General features: G+C 43.6%; 1 protein-coding gene across 3 annotated transcripts in view; it reads left to right on the top strand.

Moving 5' to 3' along the window:
- Positions 1-19,886, top strand: part of mast3b (microtubule associated serine/threonine kinase 3b) — a 66,672-nt gene that overhangs the window by 43,474 nt on the left and 3,312 nt on the right. For 2 of the 3 annotated variants that reach the window (XM_020498674.2, XM_031786253.1), the window contains 20 exons: positions 2,592-2,749; positions 4,112-4,187; positions 4,537-4,746; positions 9,157-9,258; positions 9,454-9,586; positions 9,708-9,775; positions 10,663-10,757; positions 11,042-11,250; positions 12,252-12,390; positions 13,990-14,122; positions 14,374-14,539; positions 14,640-14,741; positions 14,957-15,079; positions 15,329-15,441; positions 15,619-15,779; positions 16,050-16,171; positions 16,523-16,732; positions 18,842-19,068; positions 19,188-19,310; positions 19,422-19,558. In XM_020498674.2, coding sequence (XP_020354263.1) covers positions 2,592-2,749; positions 4,112-4,187; positions 4,537-4,746; positions 9,157-9,258; positions 9,454-9,586; positions 9,708-9,775; positions 10,663-10,757; positions 11,042-11,250; positions 12,252-12,390; positions 13,990-14,122; positions 14,374-14,539; positions 14,640-14,741; positions 14,957-15,079; positions 15,329-15,441; positions 15,619-15,779; positions 16,050-16,171; positions 16,523-16,732; positions 18,842-19,068; positions 19,188-19,310; positions 19,422-19,558 — 2,807 coding nt within the window. The remainder of the gene's footprint in view (positions 1-2,591; positions 2,750-4,111; positions 4,188-4,536; positions 4,747-9,156; positions 9,259-9,453; positions 9,587-9,707; positions 9,776-10,662; positions 10,758-11,041; positions 11,251-12,251; positions 12,391-13,989; positions 14,123-14,373; positions 14,540-14,639; positions 14,742-14,956; positions 15,080-15,328; positions 15,442-15,618; positions 15,780-16,049; positions 16,172-16,522; positions 16,733-18,841; positions 19,069-19,187; positions 19,311-19,421; positions 19,559-19,886) is intronic. The other variant, XM_020498675.2, reaches the window with a different exon arrangement.

Consider the following 19,886-nt stretch of genomic DNA (forward strand, 5'->3'; position numbering starts at 1 on the left):
ATAATGTCTAGTGATAATGGGCCCACAGTACATGAATGTATTCAAGTGTGACGTGATGAGCTAATGTTCTGTATTTGTGCTTGTAATAGGATTTGATGCTTGGAAGAGCATTATCAATGCTCCTGTGCCGAAAGGGTGCGCACTTAAATGCCCTCATATCTTTTGCTTACCCTGCGGATATTGTTCATGGTTAAGCATGAACAGAATTAACAGAATAAGATGTGAAAATCAAATATTCTATATGAGAGAATACAACTGTGGGGGCTTTATAGGCGACTGGGGAGAGTTTAGCCCTCTGCTCCCCATACGCCCCAACAAATCTAATACAAACTCTCATGCTCACAAATCTACCAGCATCTACGTTTCTGACAGACAGATGAACTTGGTACCTTTTCACTCTATATGTGCTGCGTGAGACAGTAGGACAGGGTTCACAAACTGGCAGCCTAATTCGGCCATCGTGTGATTTTTTTAAAATTTATTTTTTAAATACGACTAAAATAACCAGCAAATCAGCTCCAAGTGATTTACATTTTGGAAATCTGTTCTAAATTATTCCCACGCATATTTGAGCGATATATCATATACAAATGTCAGCAAGGTTTAAAATGATTGTTTTAGCCAGGTATTATGTACAGTGCATTCGGAAAGTGTTCCCAACCCCTTCCCTTTTTCCACAATTTGTTACGTTACAGCCTTATTCTAAAATAGATAAAAAATATATATACATCCTCATCAATCTTCACACAATACCCTATAATGACAAAGCAAAAACAGAAATACCTTTATTTGCTTATGTATTCAGATCCTTTGCTATGGGTCTGAATACATCCTGTTTCTATTGATCATCCTTGAGATGTTTCTTCAACTTGATTGGAGTCCACCTGTGGTAAATTCAGTTGATTGGACATGATTTGGAAAGGCACACACCTGTCTATATAAGGTCTCACAGTTGACATTGCATGTCAGAGCAAAAACCAAGCCATGAGGTCGAAGGAATTGTCCATAGAGCTCAGAGAAAGGATTGTGTTGATGCACAGATCTGGGGAAGGGTACCAAAAAATGTCTGCAGCATTGATGGGCCCAAAGAACACAGTGGCCTCCATCATTCTTAAATGGAAGAAACTGAACAATCGGGGGAGAAGGGCCTTGGTCAGGGAGGTGACCAAGAACACAATGCTCACTCTGACAGAGCTCCAGAGTTCCTCTGTGGAGATGGGAGGACCTTCCAGAAGGACAACCATCTCTGCGTCACTCCACCAGACAGGCCTTTATGGTAGAGCGGCCAGACAGAAGCCACTCCTCAGTAAAAGGCACGAAGGCCTGCTTGGAGTTTGTCAAATGGCACTTAAAGGACTCTCAGACCATGAGAAACAAGATTCTCTGCTCTGATGAAACCAAGATTGAACTCTTTGGCCTGAATGCCAAGTGTCATGTTTGGAGGAAACCTGGCAACATTCCTACGGTGAAGCATGGTGGTGGCAGCATCATGTTGTGGGGATGTTTTTCATTAGCAGGGGCTGGGAGACTAGTCAGGATCGAGGGAAAGATGAATGGAACAAAGTGGAAAGAGATTCTTGATGAAAACCTGCTCCAGAGCACTCAGGACCTCGAACATCTCTGGAGAGACCTGAAAATAGCTGTGCAGCGACGTTCCCCATCCAACCTGACAGAGCTTGAGAGGATCTGCTGAGAAGAATGGGAGAAACTCCCCAAATACAGGTGTGCTAAGCTTGTAATGTCATAACCAAGAAGACTCGAGGCTGTAATCACTGCCAAAGGTGCTTCAACACAGTACTGAGTAAAGGGTCTGAATACTTATGTAAATGTATTATTTAAGCTTTTTTATTCTTTATATATTTGCAAAAATGTCTTAACCTGTTTTTGCTTTGCCATTATGGGGTATTGTGGGTAGATTGATGAGGGGGAAAAAAACATTTTAATCAATTTTAGAATCATGTTGTAATGTAACAAAAAGGGGGGGAAAGTCAAGGGGTCTGAATACTTTCTGAATGCACTGTATGTTTGGACTTCTTGCGGTCAATTTGCAGTCTTCAGAGTATTTGTAATTATGTTCTGGCCCCCTGACCATCCGCTCAAGAAAGAATTTGTCCCAAGGCTGAATTAGGTTGAAAAAAATAATAATTCAAGGTCTCCATTCTGAAGGAGAAGGGTGGTGTAAAAATTAGATGAGGGTCTAAGATGAGAACAGGCCATGTGTTCCTCCATTTGTGAGTAGTTTTATAAGGGAAAGGTCGGCATATGCGGCAAGGTCAGACTGAGACAATAGGCCTTTCAGTGATCCTCAGTGACCTCTTTATGAGCAGGCAGAAAAGGGGCATCACAGATGCAGCAGGCCAAGTCACCATGATCTACTGCTATTCAGGACCCATGGGGCAAAACATCTGACAGATTGCCAGGAGCTGCCAGAGTGTGCCTTTCATCTCATAAAAATAATCAGGAAAATAATGTACTCAGCCTCAAAAGCCACATGAAATAACCGTTCTCTTGTCCTAATTATGATACCGATTCTCCATCCTTCAGGATAAAGTGTTGGCGTTTGAATGTTAAAAGTACTAATTTTCCTCCAGTCCTCCTCCTCTTCCCAGGAGCGCCTGCACCAGCTCCCCTACCAGCCCACTCAAGACGAGCTCCACTTCCTGTTTAAGCACTTCCGCAGCTCAGAGAGCGTAACAGACGAGGATGTGCGACCCTCGCCGTTCATGCGCCCTCGCTCCCGCAGCCTCAGGTAGCCGTCCGTTAATCCTCGCCTTAACTGTAATGTGCCATATCATCAAAATGAGATATAATGCATCATCACCCTTACGTACATTTTTTGTGGATCCAAAAAAAAATCTGACCTGGGAATTTATTACATGCTAATTGGAACACCTTCAAATCCAATGTATTAAGTCAAATCCAGATTTGACTCTACCGTACCAGGATCTCATTGTTTTGCCTGGTTCTTAATGAACTCACCTCCCTTTGTGTTGCGATAGAGAACTTAGGTGTGGACGAGAGCATGAGTCAGTGGAGTATTTACACAGTGAACTGACGAATGGAGTCAATGTATTCGTCTATATCCCCTTACCTGGGGGCTGTGTCACAAAGAAGAATCAATGAGTTAGCTAGTTATTGATCCTGCTTTGTACAATCCAACCCTGCTGCTAGTTCTGACAGTGTGGTCAGTCAAAATGTATTCATTCCTGTAACAAAGCAAAGCTAAAGTATTTTGCGGTTGCTAATGTTCAGTACGCCTCAATTTGACCTCTAGCTAAACTCACTACACAGTGGGATTGCAGTTCCCACCTTCACTGTTCTCGCGTGGTATAATATTGTAGAAAATGAGCCTGTTTTGTAATAAGTAACATACTGCACCAATTTGTGGGACTCTCGTAGGGTCCGATTTAAGCATAGATTAGGACGCAGAGCGTGGTGTTGCCGCGTGGCCTAAGGCGAGCAGCGTTGTGTACCGTGCTCTGCCCGAGCTCCCTGTGTTGTCGTGGCATGGCGTGCAATGAGTAGGTGGGTGGGTGGGTGCAGAGCACTGCGGGGACCAGCTAGGCTGGAGGTTCTCAGGGGGGGGCGGGTTATGGGGAGGGGGCGGGTTAGGGGGAGGGGGCGGGCTGCAGTGTGTGGTGGTCAGGCTGCCATCTGCTGCAACAGAAGCCTCTTTCATTGCAAAAAAAAAGCGCTGAATGCGTCTGTGGCTGGGGTGCATTTCTGCACCGTACCCCTAACTCTTGGACAATGAGATTAGGCGGGACGACGTGAGAGGGAAGGGCCTGTTGGTCTGTTACATGGGCCAGACAGACAATGTAGATGTGGTCATGTCTTACACCAGTTGTTCTCTTACCTAATACTGAAGAGTAAAAAAAAAATCTAAAGTTAGCAAAGTAAAACAGGAAATGGAACCCAATGTTGCACGTTCACTATTCCACAATGAATCTTCACTTGGGATGATAATTTTAGCCACTATTCAAAATATTGCAACCACCCAATAAGAACTGTCAATGCCGACTGCTTCACAGATTTTTGTGAGCTCTGTCAGTCCATTTGGTTGGATTGGAATAATAAACATTGACCAGATCTGTGTCCTTTTCTGTTTTAGCCCCGGAAGAACAATGGGTTCATTCGATAATGAGGTCGTCATGATGAACCATGTTTACAAAGAACGGTTCCCTAAGGTATGTCATGTTGTCTCCTCCCCCTTTGTTGTACAGGAAGCAATGTCTGTTTGTATTTGCCATAATCCGAAAGCTAATTTCCCCTCTGCTCCTGGGGAATGTGATTACTCTGACTTATCTGACTTTCTGAATGTTGCACTTGGACTAACCATGGTCGCCATAACATGTCTGAAGGTAATTAGCAGTAGTGGGTGCTCCAGAATGACCACTTAACCATGGCTACCCTGTTTTGGGTGCTACTGAGGATTACACTTGGTTACAGGCTGTGATTGAATGCATTTTCTTACTGAACTAATGCTTAATTGTGTTTTTTTTGGTATAATGTTGTGTGTGTTTGCTGTCCCTTTAGGCCACAGCACAGATGGAAGAGCGCTTGCTGGATATCATCACCGCCTGCTCCCCAGACAGCACCCTCCCACTGTCCGATGGCGTGCTGGGCTTCATCCAGCACCAGCTGGTGGAGCTGGTCCGAGACTGCCTGGACAAGTCCCACACTGGCCTGGTCACTTCACGCTACTTTGTGGAGCTGCAGGAGAAACTGGAGAAGCTCCTCCACGAGGTGGGATATCCACAAATATCTTTGCGTCTAGGTTTATCAGTGTGATCGAACAATAACTGCCGGCACTTGAGTCTAAAATGTGTTTCCTCACCACTACCCTTGGGCATCCAGTTGTTTTATGATTTGCATATGATATGTCAACCCCCTGAGGAATAAATAAGTTGTTTTTGGATGGCATGTTATTTGTACGGTTTAGCTAGCGTAGCCAATGATGAGGACTCACCGTTTGAATCAGGAGGCCCTCAGAATACAGCCAAGGAGTATTCTCCTTTGTTGATGTAACGTCCTGTCTGATGCATTTTCTTGGGGATACGTGTGTGTATAATATTTCTGGCCACATTTAACCCATCTGTTAAGGACACGTCGCTTTTCTCCTCCCTTTTCAGACGTTCGTCCTCATTGCCTTGGCTTGTTTTGTTATTGATGGATCAAATTTGCCCTCACGGAGGCCACAGCATGACTGAGGCTGTCTCATGTGGTTCCGTGGGGTTGTTTCCAGCTAGACGTCTTTCTGTGATGCGTAACACATTTCAGGTTTTGCATTTTTAATTCAGAGTTCTCACTGCACACTATTGTTCTGTGTTTAGCTCCTCTATCCAGAGCTCCTCTATCCAGAGCTCCTCTATCCAGAGCACCTCTCTCCAGAGCTCCTCTCTCCAGAGCTCCTCTCTCCAGAGCTCCTCTCTCCAGAGCTCCTCTCTCCAGAGCTCCTCTCTCCAGAGCTCCTCTCTCCAGAGCTCCTCTATCCAGAGCTCCTCTATCCAGAGCTCCTCTATCCAGAGCAGCGTGCATTCTCTTCCCCTGAGTTCCGCTTATACCAAAACTCAGTCTTGCTCTCACCACTCTAACCCAAGCAGACAGTTTTCCTCGAAGGCAAACTCACTTTATGTAACGTGTGGTAAATGTACTGAACAAAAGTATAAACGCAACATGGAACAATTTCAAATACCTTACTGGGTTACAGTTCATATGAGGAAATCCAGTCAATTGAAAGGAATGTATTTGGCCGTAATCTATGGAATTCACATGACTGGGAATATAGATATGCATCTGTTGGGGTGTGGATCAGAAAACCAGTCAGTATCTGGTGTGACCAACATTTGCCTCATGCAGTGCAACACATCTCCTTCGCATAGAGTTGATCAGGCTGTTGATTGTGGCCTGTGGAATGTTGTCCCACTCTTCAATGGCTGTGCGAAGTTGCTGAATATCAAATCAAATTTTATTTGTCACATACACATGGTTAGCAGATGTTAATGCGAGTGTAGCGAAATGCTTGTGCTTCTAGTTCCGACAATGCAGTAATAACCAACGAGTAATCTAACCTAACAATTCACAACAACTACCTTATACACACAAGTGTAAAGGCATGAAGAATATGTACATAAAGATATATATGAATGAGTGATGGTACAGAATGGCATAGGCAAGATGCAGTAGATGGTATCGAGTAGAGTATATACATATGAGATGAGTAATGTAGAGTATGTAAACATATAAAAGTGGCATTGTTTAAAGTGGCAAGTGGTACATGTTTTACATAAATATGGCAAGATGCAGTAGATGGTATAGAGTACAGTATATACATATGAGAAGAGTAATATAGGGTATGTAAACATTATATTAAGTGGCATTGTTTAAAGTGGCTAGTGATAAATTTTTTACATCAATTTGTCCAATATTAAAGTGGCTGGAGTTGAGTCCGTATGTTGGCAGCAGCCACTCAATGTTAGTGGTGGCTGTTTAACAGTCTGATGGCCTTGAGATAGAAGCTGTTTTTCAGTCTCTCGGTCCCTGCTTTGATGCACCTGTACTGACCTCACCTTCTGCATGATAGCGGGGTGAACAGGCAGTGGCTCGGGTGGTTGTTGTCCTTGATGATCTTTATGGCCTTCCTGTGACATCGGGTGGTGTAGGTGTCCTGGAGGGCAGGTAGTTTGCCCTCGGTGATGCGTTGTGCAGACCTCACTACCCTCTGGAGAGCCTTACGGTTGTGGGCGGAGCAGTTGCCGGGAACTTGAACACGCTTCCTTACTCGTCGATCCAGAGCGTCCCAAGCTTGATCAATGGGTGACATGTCTAGTGAGTATGCAGGCCACGGAAGAACTGGGACATTTTCAGCTTCCAGGAATTGTGTACAGATCCTTGCGACATGGGGCCATGCATTATCATGCTGAAACACATCTGGCGGCAGATGAATGGCACGACAATGGGCCTCAGGATCTCGTCACGGTATCTCTGTGCATTCATGGGGCACCCTGTTCATAACGTTGAGCAAACCACTCTCCCACACGACGTCATGCACGTGTTCTGTGGTTGTGAGGACAGGGCATACTGAAATATTCTCTAAAATGACGTTGGAGGTGGCTTATTGTAGAGAAAATAACATTCAATTATCTGGCAACAGCTCTGGTGGACATTCCTGCAGTCAGCATACCAATTGCACGCTCTCTCTACTTGAGACATCTGTAGCATTGTGTTGTGTGACAAAACTGCACATTTTAGAGTGACCTTCTATAGTCCCCAGCTCAAGGTGCACCTGGGTAATGATCATGTGGTTTAATCAGCTTCTTGATATGCCACACCTGTCAAGTAGATGGATTATCTTGGCAAAAGACAAATGCTCACTTACAGAGATGTAAACAAATTTGTGCCCAAAATGTTTGAAAAATAATATTTCTGTGCATATTGAACATATCTGGGATCTTTTATTTCAGCTCATAAAAAATGGGACCAACACTTTACATTTTGCGTTTATATTTTTGTTCCGTGTAGTTAGTCATCCTCTTTGTGTGTGTGTGTGTATCAGACCTGAGTTCAAATACTATTGAAATTATTTCGATTACTTTCACATACATTTAAAAGTAAGTATTCAGATAATTTCTTTGGAAAATAATAGTAGTTGAATATTTGGAAATACACTAGGAAAGTCTTGGCATGTATTTTAAAATACTCAAATACACAGTGTATTTTCAAATACAAATAAATACTCCAATGCACCTGAACCTAATAATTATTAGGCTAAATAGGAAATTATTTGAAAATACTTTCAAATACTTCAAATAGCAGTAGTAGATTTTGTCCACACTATTTGAAAATACTCAAATACACATATATTTGAACTCAGGTCTGGTGTCTGTACATTGTGACCCAGCTGTCCAGTCACTTGCAACTGGCCTCAGAAGGACAGCGAATCAAAAGCCAATGCTATTCTCCCTATTGGTCCTGGTATACAAACTAAAACATCAAAATAATTGGGTGGGTGCTTATATTTGTCTTATTTCAAATGTGTTGTCGTGGAAATTCTACACAAGGACACTCGAAGTCAATCTTAAATGAATCATTGTTTATTGACAGCAAGCTGGAGAGGTCACAGTCAAACTTAGATGCTTAAAGTACCGGTTTGAAGTGAGCTCCCCCGGGGCAGTCCTGTTAGATCTCTTATAGACTGCTTACATAGGCATAGTTCATTGGGTTGGTTCTGGGCATTTGTCAGGCACCGTCTCCTATCTTAACTTATAGACCATATTCTTGGCATTCTGCCAGATGGTCTTAAGGAGGGGGTCATGTCGCCACCCCTCATGTCTTTACCAAGCACAGGCAGGAACCAAGGATTATTTATGACACTAAGACAAGATGAACATTTTCAAGGCTGTCTCTTCACATCAAATTTTCCGTCAGTGTTTTTTGCATACTCCAACTGCCCCTGAGACAACCTCAGAGAGTGAGGTCATGGCTAGGGTCAACCATTATCAACGGCATCCCTGGAGCAATAAGGGTTAAGTGCCTTGCTCAAGGGCACATTATCAGATTTTTCAACTAGTCGGCTCTGTGATTCGAACTAGTGCCCTTTTGGTTACTGGGCCAACACTAACCGCTAGGCTACCTGCCGTCCAGGTACTTGATTGTGATGCTTGGGGTAGCCAATAATGATGCATAGTACGAGGGCTTAAGATCCATTGGCTTCCTGATTTGTGTTCTGTAGAACAATTTATTCTCTGGAATTGATTAACCACTGAAGAACAAAGAACAACCCATTGTCCCTTCCCCCTAAGCACTTGGGTGGAATTATCGCTATTTAATTTATTCAGTCCTCTCAGATCTACAGAAGTGCCTAGGGGCCAGGGTTTCTTTCTAGACAGGGCCTATGTCTGCAAGTAATGCATTCTGTGGTCATGCTGCAGGTAGCTAGGTTGGCTTGAACGTAGTATGTTGGCTTTAATGCTATGTGATTGCGCTCTTGTAGTATGTTGGCTTTAATGCTATGTGGTTGCGCTCTTGCTATGGTGAAAGAGAGATAAAGGCTCCTCTGTTTTTGAGCTCTCTCTGTTTTTTCGTCATCAACAAAGTTTATCATCTCCATGTTGTGCTCTGTTCAGAAGTTGATAACATTTTGGCTTTGCATTTCAGGCGTACGATCGCTCGGAGAGCGAGGAGGTATCTGTCATCACCCAGCTGGTGAAGAAGATTCTCATCATCATATCCCGACCGGCGAGGCTGCTCGAGTGCCTGGTGAGACGGAGAGGAAATCTCATTCCGATTGAAAATGTGATTTGATTCTGTTGAGAGCGTTGGAAAGCTGTCTCTCTTAATCTGTTTTGTCGCTGGTTTTTAAGCCACTGTATCGCCAATAAGCTCTTTCATGACTAAGTGATTTTATTAACTTTAATCCAATCTAATCTAATGGCCCTTGGATGTCATTGGCAGGAATTTGACCCGGAAGAGTTCTATCATCTGCTGGAGGCAGCCGAGGGTCATGCCAAAGAGGGCCAGGGCATCAAGACGGATATTCCACGTTACATCATCAACCAACTGGGCTTGACTCGCGACCCCCTCGAAGGTATCGGTATATCCTTTGCCATAACATTGACCTGAATTTCCCGCACTTGAGACAGACATCCAGTACCAATCAACATCATTGCATTGCTGTTAAATCATATCTTTCTACCCTGCTCTTTTAGATATGGTACAGCTTGAGCAGTATGAGTCCGCTCCATCGATGACATTGGAGTCTGATGAGTCTGTGGAGGTAAGGAGTTATGCCTCATTCACATTCCGCCTGAACTTTCCTTAACGGAGTGGTATCGCAGCACCCCCCCCCCCTTGCGGTTGAAGGCTCCATTGTGAAACGGGTGACACACTTTTTCAAACTATGCAACATCTTCAGTGCAACCCGAGTCTGTCAATAGAATAGGAAGTTACCAAACCACAGAACAAGATGAAAATATGTGGTTTTCGGCGATGGCTTTAACTAGCAACTTCCTATAATTGAGTACTATTTTAATAGAAATGTTGGCTGTTAAGCCAATTATATTATATGTCTTTTAGTTTATTGTGTTGGTAATGACTTTTGTTTTTGATAATAATGTTTAGGTGGAGATCACTAGCTACAGTATTTTCAACCTTGCTTTTAGTTAGCTAGCTAGTTGCTCTGTAAGCTAGCTTGACTTGATAGAAAGTTTGAGAAAGAAGTTGAGGAAAAAGTAACTCAACGAAACATGTTTTATTATCACCTGAAACAATATGTTTCTCCTGTCTTGAGTGAAAATGACCTATTTTGCAATCTCCCAAAATAAATGTGTTCTCGGACGAGAAACTAGGCTCTCCTCCATTTTGTCTTGCATTGTGAAACCCTATGCGCTCCATCCAGTAAGTAGCAGAGTGAGATTGCGTTAAGATGACTTACTGCAAATTGGGCATTAGCTTGTCTGTGATGTACTAGGTTTGTAGTGTGAGATTGCCAACAGAATCACATAAACTGGACTTTCAGTTAACAACATAGGCAGATTTATTTACATGACGTTATTTGGTAGACTGGCTATGTAATCATACTGGCACCAGTGGGTTAATGGGTCCCCCGGCACCTTTTGAATAATGGCTGCCTCTTAATTCTCTAATTGTTTGCACTGTTTGCAGCAGAACAAGTGTCCCCAGGCACTCACCCCGACGCGAAGGAAACCACTGGAGAGTGACTTTGAAACCATCAAGCTCATCAGTAATGGAGCCTATGGGTAAGCGCTAAACAGGCAAGTGGTTAACCACGCTGATCACTGAGAACATGGACACCCAATTAGCTATTATCATGTTGATCTGAAATCAATGCACTCTGTCACGTCAGTTAAAGGTTAACAGTAAAATGCCAACTGTAGACTTCTGTCATGGTTAGTAAACATTTAGAAAACTATTGAATATTAACTACAATTCCACCTTTTATGGATTGAACTGTCCCTGTAGTCATGGATTATCAATGTGGAGGTCTTGTATGACACGGCTCCTGTACTGTGGTGGTTGGCAGGGCTGTATACCTGGTCCGACACAGAGACACTCGGCAGCGTTTCGCCATGAAGAAGATCAACAGGCAAAACCTGGTCCTGAGGAACCAGATCCAGCAGGTGTTTGTGGAGCGAGACATCCTGACCTTCGCCGAGAACCCATTTGTGGTCTCCATGTTCTGCTCCTTTGAGACACGACGCCACCTGTGCATGGTGATGGAGTATGTGGAAGGTAATGTCATGATATTCTAACCCAAAAGCGATATGTTTATCATGACTCTGTTCGTCATGTTGGAATGGAAATATACTGAGCAAAAATATAAACGCAACAATGAACGATTTTACTGAGTTACAATGCATATAAGGAAATCCGTCAATTGAAATGAATGAATTAGGCTCTAATCTATGGATTTTACATGACTGGGTAGGGACGCAGCCCTTTTGTGTGGAAAAACTCATTCTGATTGTTTGGTCCTGGCTCCAAAGTGGATGGGCCTATGCCCTCCCAGGCCCGACCAATCAGAATGAGTTTTTCCACACAAAAGGGCTTTATTGCAGACAGAAATACTCCTCAGTTTTATCAGCTGTCCGGGTAGCTGGTCTCAGACGATCCCGCAGGTGAAGAAGTCAGATGTAGAGCTCCTGGGCTGGCATGGTTACACTTGGTCTGCGGTTGTGAGGCTGGTTGGACGTACTTCTAAATTCTCTAAAACGACGTTGGAGGCGGCTTATGTTGAGAAATTAACATTTCATTCTCTGGCAACAGCTCTGGTGGACATTCCTGCAGTCAGAATGCCAATTGCATGCTCCCTCAAAACTTGAGACATCTGTGGCATTGTGTTGTGTGACAAAACGGCACATTATAGAGTGACCATTTATTGTCCCCGGCACAAGGTGCACCTATGTAACGATCATGCCGTTTAATCAGATTCTTGATATGCCACACCTGTCAGGTGGATGGATTATCTTGGCAAAGGAGAAATGCTCACTAACAGGGAAGCAAACACATTTGTGCACCAAATTTGAGAGAAATAAGCTTTTCTGTGGGTATGAAACATTTCTGGGATCTTTTATTTCCGCTCATGAAACATGGGACCAACACTTTACATGTTGTGTTTTATATATATATATATATATATATATAATATTTTTGTTCAGTATAGTTGGAAAGGCGAATTTGATCCACACATGATTTCTCCTAGCTTTAGCATAACTTTTGATTATCTCTTGCAGGTGGGGACTGTGCTAACCTGCTGAAGAACATGGGCCCCCTTCCCGTGGACATGACCCGGATGTACTTTGCTGAGACTGTGTTGGCCTTGGAATACCTTCACAACTACGGCATTGTTCATAGAGACCTCAAACCTGACAAGTGAGTCCAGAACAAACTTTAAACCTCTTTACAAGCAGTGCCTTCAGAAAGTATTCATACCCCTTGACTTATTCCACATTTTGTTGTGTTACAGCCTGAATTCAAAATGGATTAAATAGTTTTTTTCCCCCTCACCCATCTACCCACAATACCCCATAATGACAAAGTGAAGAAAATAAATCTACATTTTTGCAAATTTGTCACACCCCTGAGTCGATACATGTTAAAATCACCTTTGGCAGCAATTACAGCTGTCTTTCTGGGCATGTCTCTTAAGAGGTTTGCACAGCAGGATTGTACAATATCTGCACATTCTTTTTTTATTCTTCAGCTCTTTTAAGTTGGTTGTTGATCATTTCTAGACAGCCATTTTCAAGTCTTGCCATAAGTTTTCAAGACAATTTAAGTCAACTGTAACTAGGAGCTAAAGAACACTCAATGTCGTCTTGGTGAACAACTCCAGTATAGATGTATATTTGGCCTTGTGTTTTAGGTGGTTGTCCTGCTGAAAGGTGAATTTGTCTCCCAGTGTCTGTTGAACAATAGACTGAAACAGGTTTTTCTTTAGGATTTTGCACATTCTTAGCTCTATTCCGTACATTTCATTATTATAATTTTTTTAACTCCTTAGTCTTTGCCGATGACAAGCATACCCATAACATGATGTAGCCACAACTATGAAGAGTGGTACTCAGTGATGTGTTGCATTGGATTTGCACTAAACATAACACTTTGTATTCAGGCCACATTTTTTTCAGCTTTACTAAAGTGCCTTATTGCAAACAGGATGCATGTTTTGGAATATTTTTATTCTCTACAGGCTTCCTTCTTTTCACTCTGTCATTTAGGTTAGTATTGTGGAGCAACTACAATGTTGTTGATCCTTCAGTTTTCTTCTATCACAGCCATTAAACTCTGATGTTTTAAAGTCACCATTGGCCTCATGGTGAAATCCCTGGGTGGTTTCCTTCCTCTCTGGCAACTTAGGCGTTAGGAAGGATGCCTGTATCTTTGTAGTGACTGGATGTATTGATACACCATCCAAAGAGTGATGAATAACTTCATCCTGATCAAAGGGGTATTCGATGTCTATTTGTCTGCCAATAGGTGCCCTTCTTTGCAAGGCATTGGAAAACCTCCCTGGTCTTTGTGATTGAATCTGTGTTTGAAATTCACTGTTCAACTCCGGGACCTTACAGGTCATTTTATGTGTGGGGTACAGAGATGAGGTAGTCATTAAAAAATCATGTTAACCACTATTATTGCACACATAGTGAATCCATGCAACTAATGTGACTGGTTAAGCAAATATTTACTCCTGAACTTATTTAGGCTTGCTATAACTTAGGGGTTGAATACTTATTTAGGGGTTGAATACTTATTTAGGAAATGTGTAGCTATTTCTAAAAACATAATTCCACTTTGACATTATGGGTTATTGTGTGTAGGCCAGTGACACAAAATCTAAATGTCATCCATTTTAAATTCATGTTGTAACACATCCAAATGTGGAAAAATGAGTGTGAATACTTTCTGAAGGTAACGTACCTCAAGTCAAAGAAAATATAGCTTTAACATTTCTCTCTATGCCACCTGCAGCTTGTTGATCACTTCTATGGGCCACATCAAATTGACCGACTTTGGCCTGTCCAGAATTGGCCTGATGAACATGACCACTAACCTTTACGAGGGTCACATGGAGAAAGACACCAGGGAGTTCATCGACAAACAGGTGAGAGTCTTGTCAACCGCGTAACCCTTTATTTGTCCTTTCACTATAAATACATTCAGGAAAACAATATAACCAAATGCCAGACAAGTTTTTTGAACACATCCTCACACCAGGGTCAAATGTGTTCAAATACTCAACCCAGGATAGGTGTACCATCTCATAACTACTGTTGTAACTCAACTCCATTGTGTTACAAAAATCTGAATGCAAATGTTACAGTATAACTGAATATTATTGGTGTGGTTCTCTAGGTGTGTGGCACCCCAGAGTACATAGCCCCAGAGGTGATACTGAGACAGGGCTATGGGAAGCCAGTAGACTGGTGGGCCATGGGAGTCATCCTGTACGAGTTCCTGGTTGGATGTGTGCCCTTCTTTGGGGACACGCCCGAGGAACTCTTTGGGCAGGTTGTCAGTGGTAAGTATTCCGTTGCTGGAATATGTACAGTATGTAGGCTTTCTTTAATTGTGTACAATGTGGAGATCCTCTCATTAACGTTTGCTTGCTCAATGTACAGATGACATCATCTGGCCCGATGGGGATGATGCTTTACCTGCAGACGCCCAGGACATGATCACACGGCTGCTGAGGCAGAGCCCTCTGGAGCGCCTGGGGACAGGTTCGTAGACCACAAAATTACGTTCCAATGTCCATACTAGCATCCCACATAGAATGCATGTCCTATTGCTTCATTCTAAGTGGTGCGCTAGTCTAGATATTGGAACCCGGGGCCTCGTTTTTCATGTCACATCATCCTGGTCTGACGTTTTGCTGTTGGCTATTTTTCCTGGGATTTGCGCACGACTGTAATCGGAAAAATAAATGTTGTTCTAGGAGGAGCATCTGAGGTAAAACAACACCCCTTTTTCTTACGTCTGGACTGGAACGGGCTACTGCGACTGAAAGCCGAATTCATCCCCCAACTGGAAGCGGAGGACGACACCAGTTACTTTGACAGTACGGGCAGTCCTTCATAAGTGCTTTTATTAAAGACAAAGATTCATTCTTTCTATTGCCAGTATATCTCCACAGATGTAGTGATATTTACTCTTCATGCCTGTCTAATGCTTATTGATATTTTCATTAGTCAATTGTGTTTAATGAAAACTATATGTTTTCCTGAAATACACTAAATGTCCTGGTTCGGATTTTATGGTACGGTCCCTGTTCCTGAGTTCCACTCATTTTGTGTTGTCATGTTTTCAGCTCGCTTAGAGCGTTACCACCATTTGGCCTCAGATGAGGATGACGAAACCAACGATGAAGAGTCTTCCCTGGAAATCCGTCAGTTTTCCTCCTGGTCAAACCGCTTCAGCAAGGTTCGTAACGTACCTTTTCAAATATTAGAAATGTCAATAATATCAGTCATTTGCTGAGCAGTTCTTTGTAAATATCAATATAATGGAAAATTTGTGAAAGAGAAAAAAAAGGTTTTGTTGGTGCCAAGTTCACCAAGCGTGACCACCCTAGCTAACGTGGCTACTCCATGCTTTCAGGTGTACAGCAGCACAGAACATCTGGCCACACCGTCCAACCTGAGCTTCTCATCGGACCGCAGCCACAGTGAGGACAAGGAGGGCTGGGATGGGCGTTTCACACCCTCCCCGGGAGGAGACATTCAGAGACCGGAACGCCAGCACCAAGATCGCAGGGGCAGGTGAGCAGAGCCAGAATGAGTTCGTAGCGCTCTGTTTCTGTTAGGATTCCCTGTGTAAGAGTTAAAACACATATTTATTGGAGGCACTCCAAAACAGTGGGCGAAAAGTGCATAAAATGATGATTAGTTCCGAAAAGTCAAGAAATGTTTGCTGAATAGGATGGGCATATCCAATGGCTGCACACATCATAAATGACTATTTTAGCTGTAGATAGGATGTCACCATTGCCCCTTCTACTCCTAACTGACACTGCCGTTGATGTGTTGCAGCCTGCGCCCTCGGGCCTCGTCCAATTCCTTCCATTCTGAGAGGGGCACCAGCCCACTGGTGATGAGCAGCACCCACAGTCTGGAGACCATGCCCCGCTTCGCCTTCTCCACAGACGACGAAGGTAAGCTCAGTCCCAAGCCCCTCCACTCTTCTTCAAGTCTCCACAGCTTCATGGAAACCAACAAAAATTGAAATATTACATAAGATATTTAATTTCTCATGAAACATTCTTCATAAAGACAAACAGATTTGTGTCGATAGGAGGATTCATGACCAAGCCAGGTGCAGACTGATCAAAGGGCAAACCGTCAAAACAAAAAGCAGTCTAGTCACAAACACAAGAGTTCAAGTGTATGGACTTTCTCTTTAGAGTGAGCTTCCATCCAGACCAAATTATTTGCAAAGATACTTCAGACATTGCCTTTTTTGGTCAAACACATTTGATTTGAACCCTTATTCCTGTGTATTACAGCTGAGGTGGTAGTGTCAAACCTGCATCGGATCAGGATTCGTAGCAACAGCACCGGGGCCAAACACTCTTCCCCCAGGAACCACAGAGCCCCCCAACGCTTTGGAAACCAGCTGGAGACACCAGATAGACAGACACCAGACAGACCGAGGCTTGGGGGCAAAGTCCCCAAGTCTGCCTCCATCTCCGCCCTGTCTCTCATCATCACTGCAGGTCTGTGTTGGGGGTAATGCATTACAAAAGTAAATTGTTACGTAAATCAGATTACTTTTATGAGTAACTGAGGAAAGTAATGGGTTACTTTGTCAAACGGGGTAATATTATTACAGTTACTTTGTCAAACAACGCTTGCGTTACTTTCACAATCATATCTCTAACGGGCACGTTTCCATGATCTGATCGCGACTTGTTTCCTCATTTATTTCTCGAGCGATTATAAAGGCAACAAGCTCTCACAGTCTCACTGCTGAATTAGACATTTATCCACGTTGCTCCAAATTTCAGAGTGTTTTTGACACCCTGGGTTGACTCCTGCTGCTCTATGTGGGCCCATTTCTCCAAACATCAAATTTCGAAGTTAAGGGTTAAGGTAAGGTTTGGAATAGGGTTTAAAGAAAACATGTAAAACCTGTGTCCATGACTGGAATCAAACACACAACCTTCTGATCCAGATTCATGGGATAACACTTTTCCACCAGCTCTGTCCACAGCACCCGAGCAAAACACAAGCCTACTTGATGGTAATAGTGCTCACTGTTGCCCCTAATGGACAGTTTTGAAGGCATTTCCCGACGGCCTTGGGACATGGATAGATGTTCAATTTCGACGTCAATCTTCAACGCGCTCTCTGGTTTGGAGAAATGTCATGACAGTTGCTGTCCATAGAAATATATAGAGGGCGCACCTCTGATCTTTGCCATTGATCACTTCTGTGAAAACAAAGCCCATGGAGGGCTTTCCCGTGTAGTGGCAAGTGTGCTCTCTATACATTTCTATGTGTCTGTGTACGTGTGGTCTACAACCAGAACTGGCGGCTCGAGAGAAAGATTTTGAATGAAAAGATAGGAAATCTGTACAGATGTTTGGCTTACAGTGCATATGGCTTGTAGACTAGCACAGGAAAGCAGCGCCACAGATGCCAGGAGAAACTAGTGATCAAACCTGAGTTCATAAATAGCCCATCTCTGTCAGAGTGCACACGGCCCTGTTCGCTCCTACAGAATTGGTGATTTTTTTGGCCTCACTTTGTGCACGGGGGATTGTCATGCTGAAACAGGACAGGGCCTTTCCCAAACTGTTGCCACAAAGCTGGAAGCACAGAATCGTCTAGAATGTCATTGTATGCTGTTGAGTTATCATATCCCTTCACTGGAACTAAGGGGCCTAGCCCGACCCATGAAAAACATCCCCACACTATTATTCCTCCTCCACCAAACTTTACAGTTGGCATTATGAATTGTGACAGGTAGCGTTCTCCTGGCATCCGCCTAACCCAGATTAGTCCGCCGAATTGCCAGATGGTGAAGCGTGATTCGTCACTCCAGAGAACGCGTTTCTATTGCTCCAGAGTCCAATGGTGGCGAGCTTTACACCATTCCAGGCGACCCTTGGCATTGCGCATGGTGATATTAGGCTTGTGTGCGGCTGCTCGGCCATGGAAACCCATTTCGTGAAGCTCCTGAAGAACAGTTAATGAGCTGACGTTGCTTCCAGAGGCAATTTGGGACTCAGTAGTGAGTGTTGCAACCGAGGACAGGCTATTTTTATGCGTGAAGTGGTTCAGCACTCTGTGGTCCCGTTTTGAAAGCTTGTGTGGCCTACCACTTCGCGGCTGAGCCGTTGTTGCTCCTAGCCGTTGTTATTCAAAATAACAGCACTTACAGTTGACCAGGGCAGCTCTAGCAGGGAAGAACATTGACGAACTGACTTGTTGGAAAGGTGGCATCCTTTGACGGTGCCACGTTGAAAGTCACTGAGCTCTTCAGTAAGGCCATTCTACTGCTAATGTTTGTCTATGGAGATTACATGGCTGTGTGATCGATTTTATGCAGCTGTCAGCAACGGGCCAAATCCACTAATTTGAAGGGGTGTCCACATGCTTTTGTATATATAGTGTAAGTTAGTCATACAGGGTTACTAGTGCCCAGCGGGCAGATATCGCTGAATAGGGTATGGTATGGCAGGTGTGTTTGTACAGAGCTAATGGCTGTTAAGTTGATTGTAAATGCTAAACAAGAGCAGGCTCTTGTTCTAAATACAACCATTACCCAATGCCTTTTCTAATTTCTTGAACTTGAACTCATCCTTTGTGTACCATTCCAGATGATATGCCCAGCGGCCTCCAGCCCAGCCCCATCTCTTCGCGCTCGCTCTCCTCCAATCATTCGTCCCGCGATTCGTCCCCCAGCCGCGACCTGTCGCTTAGCCTCAGAAGCCTGCGGCCACCCATCGTCATCCACAGCTCAGGGAAGAAATACGGCTTCACCATGCAGGCGATCCGCGTCTACATGGGCGACAGCGACGTTTACACGGTGCACCACATGGTCTCGGTGAGTGCCGCTTTTCTATCCTGCTCCAGAATTAGCCAATAGTTACACAAATAAAAGGCGGCATCACTTCACAAAGACTGAGGAATTGTGATAGTAAAAAAAAACCACTTGTTTTACAGAGTGTGGAAGATGGCAGCCCAGCCCACGAGGCAGGACTGAGGGCTGGTGACCTCATCACTCACGTGAACGGAGAGTCCGTGCAGGGTCTGGTCCACACAGAGATGATGGAGCTGCTTCTGAAGGTATATAAAACAATACACACCCTAGAGCCTATACCTATTGTCAACCTATAACAACACTGTTGGAGATAGAAGATCCAATCCTTCATAGTTTTTTTTGTGAAACACCAATAGAGTGGCGGCAAGGTGGCCCTTCAGACTACGGCATTGGAGAACACGTCTATCAAGGTTGGGCCGGCTCGAAAGACCAGCCACAAGGGAAAGATGGCAAGACGCAGCAAGAAGAGCAAAAAAAGGGACAATCAGGACAGGTGAGGGAAAATATTTAGATTTCTTTTTGTGCTGATTTAATTTGATGGAATATTGCTGCCGTATTGCCATTGTTATGATATATTAACCTGCTGGGGGTTGATATTGTATCAAAACATTTATATAAGTACACCCGGCAAGAGTCGTACTGCAAAAGCCACTATTCCAAATTGAGTCAAATTGTATTTGTTACATGCTTCGTAAGCAACAGGTGTAGACTAACAGAAAAATGTTTACCCACCGGCCCTTCCCAACAATGCAGAGAGAAATAAAATAGAGAAATAATAGAAAAGTATTTGCGTAATAATAAATACACAATGGTTAACGATG

Source organism: Oncorhynchus kisutch, linkage group LG13, assembly GCF_002021735.2.
Source record: "Oncorhynchus kisutch isolate 150728-3 linkage group LG13, Okis_V2, whole genome shotgun sequence".
NCBI lineage: Eukaryota > Metazoa > Chordata > Actinopteri > Salmoniformes > Salmonidae > Oncorhynchus > Oncorhynchus kisutch.